Below are 11,383 nucleotides of genomic sequence, written 5' to 3'. Positions count from 1 at the left end.
GAGTCAATCTAGCACCTTAATGGTAATCCAATACCCTTTCTAATTATTATCCTCAGACTTTCTTCATTTTTGAGGGCCTTGACGTGCATGAAAATTTGTTTGAAGCGCGTAAGGTCCAGCGAAAAACCTGACCCCAAAACTCTCCAAGTAGCCCTCCTACACATTTTTTGTCAAATTAGCCACTACCACCTGTTTCATGGACTGTCATGAAATTTGGTGGCGACTTCTGTCGTGGCAGGACGAATGAAAAACTCAACAAAACCAATGTTCGAAAACAAACCGGAAGTCAGCCATTTTGTTTTGAACCTGTGATTTCAGGGCGCAACCCGGGGGCCATATTTTGACAAACTCCTCCCAGGGACTTTGACCAAATGAGCCAAATTCAAACCACAGATACTGTACCTGCTGGCAGCTGAGGAGAGAAAGATAGTAGATAGATAGAAAGAAAAATACCAGCATTACATTAGCAAAAAACAATCTATTATACTGTATACTGTATGTACACAACTCTCCTGAAATGCATTTCCACTCATGGAAGCAAAGAAAGGCCATAGGATTCGTACTGTTAAACTTTTTAAGTGTTCTTTTTATAAGGTGGATTTTCAACTTTATAGCGTTTTCAAGAATATCCATCTAAAAATCCAACAAGCTATGTAGCAAGGTGCACAAATGCGTCCTCGTTCCTGCGCTCTTCAGGTTGTGTAGTGCAGCAAACAAGCAACACACAGCCGGCGTAGGTCAAGTAGGGTGGGGTTGGGGGTTGGGGGGTTGTGGGGGCAGGTGGAGGGGAGGTGAAAGGAAGCGTTGTCGGCCCCCCCAGCAGCAAAACGGTCAAAGTTTGTAGTTGCCCTCCTCACTGGCAGTCTTTGAGAAGTCCTCAGGAGTCCACAACTGTCCCTTTCTCAAACGTCCTTTAGTCAACTTTCTGTGTGGTTTTTCTTCCTGTCTTGTATAAAACACGCACTCCAATCATTCAGTACGGGAACAAATGATCATGAAAAAGCTAAGCGCCCACGTGTAATCACACACCAAAGGCAAGGCGTCACGATAAAAGGATGAATTCATCAAAAATAGATATACTGTATCTGTGAAGAGCTTCTAGCATTTCATACATTCAGCATAGTTTGCTGAGGGAAGGAAAGCTGTGTTAAACTTCAAAAATGGCGTCTCCTCCTACTCCTTCTTCTAATCCTGCCATTGCATTGGAATTAGCACATTCAGTTGCAGGAAAAAAAGAGCCAAAAAAGAAATGGCGTGATCGAGCGCTCGATCCATTATACAATCTCTCCCACTTGAAGAATTTTTTATTGCTTTTTTTTCTGTTTATGCAGAAGGATTTTGCCGATTCAGGCTCGTCTGAATCCTCCACGTAACGTCCTCTCTCCCCCACGGATGCTCATCGATGTTCGACCAGTCCAAGTGCTTAAACGTTATCGGATTCGTCCTCCTGGTGCAGCCAAGTGAAGAAGCCTTTGACAGACTTGAGGGCCACGCCCTTGCCCTGCTGCTCGGCGGGGTCCTTGCTCGACTCCCACTTGTAGAAGGCCTCGTCTCTGATGACTTCCTCGTCGTAAAGCGTGTCGAAGAACATTCGCAGCAGATCTGATGGTTGAACAAGAGATGTGACGAGATTTTACTTGTGACAATTCAAAATAAGCTCATTTTGTCGGATTGTACTTGGCCACTTACTGGCTGGTTGCTCCATGTGCACCATGAGAGCCTGCAGGGCATAGAGAGCCTGTAGCTCCTTCTGCTCATCATTTAGGAATTTCTGCAGCAACTTGGCCCTCTGACTGATCACCTCATCATTCACCTTGTAGGGATTCTCACCTGTGGGTTATTTTTCATTAAAAAGCAATACTGCTAGAGAGCTCACAATATCCACGGTCTTTATGCATCACTGATCATCTTTTTCTTCTAGTGTTGGGATTTCGTACTTTGACGGTCTTTGAAGGCAAGGCAAGGCGAGTTTATTTCTAGAGCACCATTCGTACACGAGGTCATTCAAAGCACTTTACAGAAAATCAAATCAAATCAAAACCAGAAAATTATTCTAAAATCATGACATGAAATTCCATGAATCATTCCATAAAACAAAAACAAAAGAGTGCAGACAAAATACTTTCAGCTGTGATATGCACACACATTTTCTGGAAGACTGTACCAGATTTTGTTGGCATAAAACTGAAAGCCTGACCGTGTTTAGTCTTTACTGTGGGCCCCCGACCACAGACCCGACCCGTCCCTGAGCTTCTCAAAGCCCGAGTTGGCTTATGTGGCTCTAACATGTCGGAGATGTACTTTGGTGCAAGACCATGGAAAGACTTGAACACGAGCAGAGCAGAGCTGATTTAAAGTCTGAATGCTCCGCGCTTCACACAGGAGATCACAGACTACTTTTCTCTGTGTTAAATTTGAAATAATTACTTTTTCTAATGGTAATTTAAATAGAAAGTGGTTTGATGGCACTATCTGCAGGGAAGAATAAAGAGTGCTGCAACTAAGAAAACTACGCTTAAAAAATAATCAAATAAATGGATGCATTTGTTCATTGCTGTGGCAGAATCCAGGTTAATACGGCCATGCATTTATTTTGAAACTTACTTTGCAGTGTACAGGAAGTCACTGTGTGCACATTTTAATGCTGTCTGACAAGACAGTACCGCAAAGCACCGTGTATAAACCGCAAAAAATCGGGGTGCGGTTTATACACGATGACAGGTCTGTGACCAGACGCAGAAATTGACGAGAAGCCCATTTTTAGAATAGCCGTCTGTGGGTCAGACAGTTGCTTTGACTTGAGCGCCCTCTGCTGTACAGTTGCTGAAAATGCTACTGTATGCAACTAACTTATCTGACGGCTGTCTGTATTTTCACACAGTGAAACGATCTCTATATACGCTGAAGCTAACCTAAGCTTCCAATGTAAAATACAATACAATGTTGGCGTTTATTCAAATTCACACTGAAGCAATGCAATAAAATAATAATGGAGAAAAAGAGAAGCAGTGAAAGATAACATATCAAAACATCTCTGAAAATTGCAAATTTCTTTATTTTGATTTATTATTATTATTATTATTATTATTAATCTGTGCTTAGCCATAATATTAAAGATCTGGATGCCGAAGTTCAGATTTCTTCTTTATTCTTCTTTTTGAAATTGCTTAGTACCTTTACGCATGTTGATTTGAGATGAAAGAGTTGGCAAGCATTTATGAACTAAAAAATTGTTTTCCCCCGCCATGAGCCTGAAAATGGGGGTGCGGTTAATACACGGGTGCGGTTTATACACGGTGCTTTACGGTAGTTGCGTCGCTGTAGTTGTTTCACGCTGCTTCATGATGATGATGATGTTGACAATACAGTGGCACCTTGGTTAGCGTACGCCCTGGTTAGCATGTTTTTGATTAGCGTTGCAAATTTATGTCAAAATCTTGCGCAGGTTTGTGTACATTTTCCGGTTAGCCTACGATATGGCACACATTTTGTGTTATTCGCACACTGCGTCAGTACAACTGTGTTATTAATGTTGTTGTTTTTTTTTTTTTTTTATCACAAAGTGCCCTTGTGTGCGGCCTATTGGCTAGCTAATACATGGAAACAGGAACCATAAGTCAGCTGCGTCGCCTGTCCATGTCATCAGCAGTTGACTCAGTACTTCTTTGCTAACTAAATAGCACAGTTACGCTACACGTCTGTGCTCTTCTTTTAATCACGGCTGCAAAATCCCCCGCAAAGTCACAAGTGCCAGCATTTTGACGAAACACTTGAGTTCAAGTAATAACTCATAGCAAAACACGAAGGTGGTGTTTGAGTGGGGTCTTCACTCAAGGCAAAAGTGACAATAAATGTTCATTTACCCCTTAAACTCATCAATCCAATTGAAAACTATAAAAACATGTTTTGTGTTAGCGTCGGACCTTCTGGAATGGATTAATGCAGCAAGGTTCCACTGTACTGTAACACATATCGACATAAACGCACAATTTTTGATAAAAAAATGACCCCTTTTGGCCTCAAATTTTATGTCGAAAAAAGCAGTCGCCTGTGTATGAGCATTTGTTAGTAATAAATAAACAGGATGGACTGGGACGATGAGTTGGTTGACAGACAGGTTGTCATCATTAGCGGGCATTAGCATGCAACAGTTGAGCTGGATGATTTTCGACTCGGTATGCCTCTGTTGTTGCACTTGTCAAGTGTGTAAGAAGGATTTCTGTAGATATGACTGAAGAAGGTGAAGAGAACAACTCACAGATGATTGCTGACTGGCAGATGCAGGTCATCAAGGCTCTGATAAACATGTGGGAGGCAGTCTGCTGCTCATCCAGATTGGCCTTTACAGGGAAACATTGGAGGCATTCTGGCTTAGTTAATGTAGGGCTTAGTTAAGTATTCAAAGGCTCTGCAAGCTTGGGTACGTCATTTCTCCAAAACTAATGGATTGTGTTAATCACCCTGGGATATTAAAAAATACAAATCCCCCACAATGTGTTGCTTATATTTCATAAGAATGGTTAATAAAAGAGAATACAAACTTCAATCCAGTCAAGCATTCTCTGGTTGTCAGCCTTATCCTGGATCAGTCTGTCAAGATGGTTGGTTAGCTCTGCAGAACTCATTTCCTTCTTCTTGCTTTTCTCAGGCTCTTCGCTCAGTGTGAACGCCACATTCTTCAAGAGAACAGAAATGACTGACCATTTTATTTACTACTTTTTCACCAAACTCATGCGCAATGGAAAAGTGTGTGTTTAAGTTACACACTTGAACACAATACAAGAGTTTGTGGACAAGGGCTCACCTTTTCTGTCACAAACTTGTTGACGTCTACATCTTCAGGGAGGAAGTCTTTCCATTGGAGTTCCGCCTCCCTCCACATTGTGCCCACCTTCTTATGGCTCTAGTGAAGGGACATGTCCAAATGGACAAACCTCATTAAAACTCTAGTCTTATCTCAAGCAGTCCTCCGCATTCTATCGCATTCTGTGGTTCCGCATAAAGTAATACTCATGTTCCACAGTGGAGCCTGTTTAAGTAGGCGCCCCTCGGACTGGCTGACTTCACGTCAACATAAGTGGTTGTCGCATAACCCGAACCAAAGCCATTGCTTGCACTTGTGACTTTGGCCAAAGACTTAAGGAATACGGGTGATGATAAATTATTTTTTAACCTATGACCTTTTGTTGACATGGTTTTCTGAATAGAGTATTTTTATTTGGATTCTTGTGTTTTCACATGATATACCTAGCTACATTGCTGTTGTCGTTTCAAGCTGCTCAGTGATAAAAAAAACAACAATAAACCACAAGACGACATAAGCAGACAATGTCGACGATAGCAGTCGACGTTGACTTAAGCGGACACTTTTTCGTAATAAGACGCCAGAGGCAAGTTGTCCACATGAATGGGATTCAACTGTACAAGAACACCTAAACACTGAGGTGTGCAAATGATACATAAAAGAAGACCACTGGAGATAGTAGGCATGTACAGAATGTTTCATTCAAAGAAAGACACAGTAAAGGAAAAACTGAACAAATAATTCACGTCCTACTCTCTACTGGATGTGTGCGTCAAGCTTTGGTATGACATTCCAGATGATCTCACCATTCCTTTGCAGAGTAAATTGAGGATGAGGGCCAGCAGGTCTCCGGCTTTGCCCAGGGAGGTCAACGGCTTTGAAATCTCCCTGTAAAATCCAACAGATGACGTTTACATCATTAAAAAAAAACTATCTCCCATTTTGTAGCTATTTGAACATTTGAAGAGTGTTCTGAGACTAACTTGAAAAGGTATCCCATGGGGATCCCTCCCTCGTGGAGCATGGGGGCTATCAGTTCTGACAGGTAGAGCCAGATGTGAGGGATATCTATTGCCATTTCATCAGCTATCTCCAGGATTTCATGAAGCCTACAAAAAACAAAGGCAATGTTCACAATGAAAAGGTTACATGAGGGAGGAATCAACTATGAAAACACAACACTAACACAATTGTATATAGACAACATAAAATATAAGACTACATATCAGCTACTTACAGTAAATAATGGTCTTATACATTGCACTGACCCTTTGTAGAACTGCTGTACCGGAAGGATGCCTGCCTTGATGAGCTGCTGCAGCAGCCGGCCCATGTTCTCTCTGGCCAAGTTGCTACGCTCCAGCGTCAACTCCAGCCCACATTGTACAAACACAGACAGCAGATGAGGACAGTTGATCTCCTGCACACATTGTAAAGGCTCCTGTGGGGACAGAGAGAGTAAAAGAGAGAGAGACATCCTTGGCTGTCAGTGTAAGCAGTCCTTGTAATACACAATCTATGCCGTACATAGATAAGAAGCATGTTTTTATGATATTGTCTTGTAGTGTTAAAGCTAACAATGTTAATGAACATGTATTCTGAATTAAAACTGCAAAGTAGACTTTTGTGTAACTACTTGGAATATGAGACATCTTCTGTTCTACCGGCACAATCTAGTCAAACGTTTATTGTCTCAAGATGAAGCGCAACCTTGATGTCAATGTTATGAAGGTATTCTTCGATGATGGCTTTGGATTTCTTGGTTAGCTCTTCCACAGTCAACAAAGGCTTGGTGGGGGTCTGGGGAGGTGGAGGTGTGGAAGTTGTTTCCCTCCTCACTGTTTATGCAGTCAAAAACAGAAAAAGTTCTAAGAGTACTGAAGTGACCTGAAATCATGCTTGATAAAATTGCACAGGCGCAAACTATGCAAGCAACAGTCAGATACCGTTCTCTCTGCCCTGATCTCTGTCATCTGTCCTGTTAGCTACTCTGCGGACTGGATCTGCTGTCCCACGTTGATCCCTCTCCCGACTCCGCTCATTTTCCCGACTGAAGCTGCGTGTAGCAGCAACCTGTATTCGGTGTCGATCCCGGTCATCACGTCTTTCAAGACCGTGATCGGAGCGATCAAATTGCTCGCCTCGCTCTCGACTCGAACTGTTTCTGTTCAGGGACAGACGAAAGCAGCATCAATGGAAAGAGGCACACAGTGCAAAACTACAGTGCATTTGCAACAGTTTCAACCCAGTGTAGAAACATATTGAGCTCTGATAGATAAGAATTACATCTGGTTACCCGATCTATTGTGTCACTTGCCAGGATGTGACCCCTAAAGTTACAGACATGCATGGTTTTGATATTGTGGGACTCAAAAATGTTCCCAAGGTTGTCACGTCCACAAGAATAGTAGCTTTGCTGGACTCACCTCTGAGGTACACGCCGGTCCGACTCCAGTGAAGGGCCTGACGCGGACTGCTGCAGAGCTGAGTACCTGTTGAGAGTGCTGGTAGCTGGACGGCCACCTGATTCTGGACCTGGGATGAAAAATAAACCCATAGCGTTTAGTTCTAAGGCCAAACTAGGGTTTAAGGACCTCATAGGCTATTGAACAGGGGGACCAACCAGAATCAGTAGGCTTGGTGCTGCTACCACCGCTGCTGCCCCTACCCCAGCTCAAAGTGCCTTTGCCTCCCGGGGCAAGACACTGATTGTGGGCATCAAACGGCGATGTCTGGAAAGAACAGAGGATTAAAACCTTCCAGATGAGACTCACAAGAGAGACTGCTCCGTTAGGTTCAGTTAAAGTGGTGATGTTTTCATGTGAAATAGTGTACACACATGAAAATGTGTAGCAAGTATGGCTAAATGTTGAAACTGCATCACTGAATGTGTACTGAGATTTTAGTTTCTTTGTCAGATCACCATTTGAGTTTTTAGTGTTCCTGTTATTTAGGCACACATCATTATGAAGTTTAAATCTTGAAATCAGTCACATCACTGTTATGAATTTGATTCCGGTTGCAATGAACGATTCAACGGTTATGTTTGACGCAGTGTGGAAAGAAGAGTATCGCCTTAAGAGTTACCTTTGTGATTTTACTAAGGCGTGAGCCGTCATAAGGTCGGTTCTTGCAGATGGTGACTGTGCTCCAGCTGTCATCTTGCGGCGAAACACCACGACTAGGAGTGTGAGGTCCCCCACGACTCCCTGATCCTGGTCCACCCATCCTGCTTCCTGGACCACCAACAGACTCCTTCTTGGAGATGAGGGCTTGATGCACTTTCATCTGCTCTCTGTGCTCTTCCAGCTCAGCTTCTTTGTGGATCTGGTCAATGGTCTTAGGGCCTTGGTCGCCTCGTCTGGGCACCCAGTTATTCTGAGATGGCACAGGAGGAGCATGAATGCACAACATAGCTCATCTACCAAAACTGAGTTGTCTGAAAAAGGGTATCATAAAACTGCAAAAATGTTGCGTAGAGTGTCCAGGTTACCTCTCGAAGGTCCACCACATCTTGTAACATGAAGCGGATCCTGGAGGTGGTCTTCCTTTCCTTTATTATTTTCTCCATCTGATTGAAGTACTGGTCCATTCGAGGCTAAAAACCATGACGTTCTTACGTTATTATCTTGAGTTTATCAGTCAAACTGCAGTGAATTCAACTTCAGTGCGTGCTGTACCTTGGCCTTCTCAAAGTCTAAGTCCTTGCCGATGGTGGACAACAGTCTGCACAGGCACTCTAGGGACTCCTCGTCGTGGTTTTTGAGTAGCTTTACAATGCAGTCGTGCATGATGACCTCTGTGAGCATCTTAAACTTAAAAAGCTCACCGATGAATTTAATATTCCCGAGTGAGCGCTTCCTAGCCTTGTATTTCGCCTCTTCGAGCTCTTCCGTTAACCGCTGCTTCTTCTCATCCTGTTGCAGAAATAACACAACAACAGAGATGACCGGAAAGGTGAAAGTGAAAGAGATTTTAACGTTTAAACCAAAAATATTTAGTTGTCTGATATCATACCTCTGTGGCGGCCTCCAGCTCTTTTTGCTTCTTCTCAAAAATCTCATTGTCATCTTTATCCTTCTCAAACTCCTTCTGGCATCGATTCAGTAGCAGCTTCCTGAAATTCACAGTGTCTCCCGGCTTATCTGTAGCTTGGACTTTCAGCTAACAAGATCAGAAGAAAAATCTATTATTGGCAAATAGCACTGCCGTGAATGTCATAATCATTTTGGGCCCATAATTATCTATTTGAGATTATTCAACATATGTCTTCAACGATTTGACAAAAACTTAAAGTGATTTACACAGGCTCAAATATCAACATACTGTAGATGTTTTAAATAAGTGGTGCATAAAGCTACAGTATGTCCCTTATAAGGCCAGGTCCTATTAATTGGTTTTCCAAGATCATCGAGCTCAAACAATTACACTTAAGTACACTTTAGTTGTTCCGATGTGACACCTCGTCCTGTCCATCACAACCCGGGAACCACCAAGGCGCAATTCTACCATGAATTGGAAAATGCTGGAACACCAGCGTTATTGTCCTCAGTGAAGCTGCTTTTGCATCAGTGAATAAGGGAAGAGTGTTCCCAACAGGAAAGAAGCCCCTGCTCTGAAGTTGACACGAGAGGATTTAGCTATTTGGCCACAAAAAATGACATGTGTGGAGGTGCTGTTGCACTGCAGAAGGGGCTGAAACAATGAAAGAGGACTACCACCTCCAAATTCACCTCACATCAACAACCAGACAGCTGGAACGTGGACATAGTTGCGCGTTCCAACAGGACAACGATCGGAAAAACACAGATGGAAACGGGTTTAGGAATAGGTAAAGAAAGATAAGATTAAGCTTCCGGAATGGCCGTCCCAAAGCCCCACCCTCACCCTTATTGAACATTTGTGGACTATGCTTAAAAGCTGTGTCTGTTCAAAATTACGCCAGAAACTTGTTGACGCTAACAAAAAGTATGCAGTCAAGGTACAACTAGCTAAGGAACATGTCATGAAATATTAGTGCGGTGTCCAAAAAATGAGGAAAAAATGGGATCAGAGGATGTGCATGGAGATGCAGATTTCAGCTTCCAGCAGGACCTGGCCCCTGCCATACCACCACAACCACCAAAACCTGGTTTGATGACTGGCCAGCCAACTAGCCGGATCTCAACCCAATGAGAATGTATTGGGTATCAAGAGGAAAATGAGGGGCACCACAGGCTGCCTCAATGCCACGGCGCATCGAGGCAGTGATTAAGGCAAAGGGATTCCCAACCAAGTATTGAAGACTGACATAGCATTTTCAAAGTACCATATTTAGATTGTTTTGATGCGATCCTTCTTTCTTTCTTTTTTTCCTGCAAAAACTGAGCGGTAAATGGTGATTTCTTCACAGTATTCTAGTTTTTTTTTAATTCCTGTCTTGGTGGGTTTTTATGAGCTGGAAGCCCAAATGATGTACAAATCAACAAATACTTGACATTGTTTCAATTGTGGGCCCTGTATCTATAATCTATGAAAGTTTTACTTTTTGAATGGAATTATGGAAATAAATGAACTTTTCCATGATATTCTAATGTTTTGGAACAGGTCTGTGTGTGGTGTATAAAATTTTGATGTGTGTGGAGAAAATCCTGGACAAAACTGTGCACACAAGCTGTACTTTGTATTATCATTACACCCTGGAAAAAGAATGAATCAAATAAATCATGAAGGGCCCAGAAAGAATGTGACATTCATGCCTATTGTAAACTTCTAATTGTCTGGATGTTGTAGAAAAGCTCCATAATTCCATCATTTTAGTCTGTGGCTGACACATGTGGCACTCGGGTTGGGAATCATTTACATACTGCATTGTCCGATACCGGTGTCAAATCGGTACTTTTGAAACGGTGCCGGTGCTTAAACAGTACCTAAACCAGTACTTCGAAAAAGGAAAGCATACCAATTTGACCAAAAACAATTCCTTATTGACAGAATCATTAAATAAAATGAAAACCAAGTCATAAATTCACCAATGTGAAATAAAATTCACAACAAATTGTCATAATTATCACAGACCAACCAGCAGCAATTGAAAACACAGGCAATGCGCAAAAAAATTCAACGTAAAAAAGATTTGACTGTACTTTAAGTGTAGCATTCCCCTGTTGAAATGCTTAGATTGTACACAATTTCAGCAGAAATTGATAGTTGATATCCAATTGTGGCGAGGTAAGACTACGTTACATGCACAGTATCACCTTCAAGCACTTGGTGACTGAGTTGGCACCTTTTGAGGTGAAGTACAACCAAACTTTTAAGCGTTTCACTCTGAGCATTTTTGCTCGGTGCTCACCATGTGCGCAGGTGAAAAACATAATGCGCAACAGCTGACTCCGGGATTGGACAGCAGTAGGTATTCCTCATTTTTGCCACATTTCAGTGCCACTATTAAGGCATCGATATCTATCAGATTTTCACATGCTTTGAAGCCCTGAGGCTTAAACAATGATGTGTTAATTCATGGCTAAAGGAACTACAGTTCCCATGATGCTTAGAGTGCACATTCAGGAAATGGTACATTTCTGCAGTGGATGCTAA

At 42.4% G+C, this 11,383-nt stretch overlaps 1 protein-coding gene across 8 annotated transcripts in view; it reads right to left on the bottom strand.

Moving 5' to 3' along the window:
• Positions 1 to 546: 546 nt before the first annotated feature.
• Positions 547 to 11,383, bottom strand: part of LOC129190915 (eukaryotic translation initiation factor 4 gamma 1-like) — a 36,352-nt gene continuing 25,515 nt past the window's right edge. For 5 of the 8 annotated variants that reach the window (XM_054793707.1, XM_054793706.1, XM_054793709.1 and 2 more), the window contains 16 exons: positions 8,822 to 8,968; positions 8,485 to 8,721; positions 8,298 to 8,402; positions 7,892 to 8,182; positions 7,428 to 7,536; positions 7,231 to 7,339; positions 6,751 to 6,968; positions 6,515 to 6,642; positions 6,073 to 6,245; positions 5,788 to 5,913; positions 5,611 to 5,692; positions 4,805 to 4,903; positions 4,542 to 4,676; positions 4,259 to 4,340; positions 1,690 to 1,830; positions 547 to 1,602 (listed from right to left, as the gene is read on the bottom strand). In XM_054793707.1, coding sequence (XP_054649682.1) covers positions 1,424 to 1,602; positions 1,690 to 1,830; positions 4,259 to 4,340; positions 4,542 to 4,676; positions 4,805 to 4,903; positions 5,611 to 5,692; positions 5,788 to 5,913; positions 6,073 to 6,245; positions 6,515 to 6,642; positions 6,751 to 6,968; positions 7,231 to 7,339; positions 7,428 to 7,536; positions 7,892 to 8,182; positions 8,298 to 8,402; positions 8,485 to 8,721; positions 8,822 to 8,968 — 2,361 coding nt within the window. In that variant the 3' untranslated portion in view covers positions 547 to 1,423. The remainder of the gene's footprint in view (positions 1,603 to 1,689; positions 1,831 to 4,258; positions 4,341 to 4,541; positions 4,677 to 4,804; positions 4,904 to 5,610; positions 5,693 to 5,787; positions 5,914 to 6,072; positions 6,246 to 6,514; positions 6,643 to 6,750; positions 6,969 to 7,230; positions 7,340 to 7,427; positions 7,537 to 7,891; positions 8,183 to 8,297; positions 8,403 to 8,484; positions 8,722 to 8,821; positions 8,969 to 11,383) is intronic. The other 3 variants (XM_054793711.1, XM_054793712.1, XM_054793713.1) reach the window with 3 other exon arrangements.

This window comes from Dunckerocampus dactyliophorus, chromosome 12 (assembly GCF_027744805.1).
Source record: "Dunckerocampus dactyliophorus isolate RoL2022-P2 chromosome 12, RoL_Ddac_1.1, whole genome shotgun sequence".
Classification (NCBI taxonomy): Eukaryota; Metazoa; Chordata; class Actinopteri; order Syngnathiformes; family Syngnathidae; genus Dunckerocampus; species Dunckerocampus dactyliophorus.
Note: the sequence above shows the minus strand (reverse complement) of the source record. Positions and strands in the feature narration are given on the sequence as shown.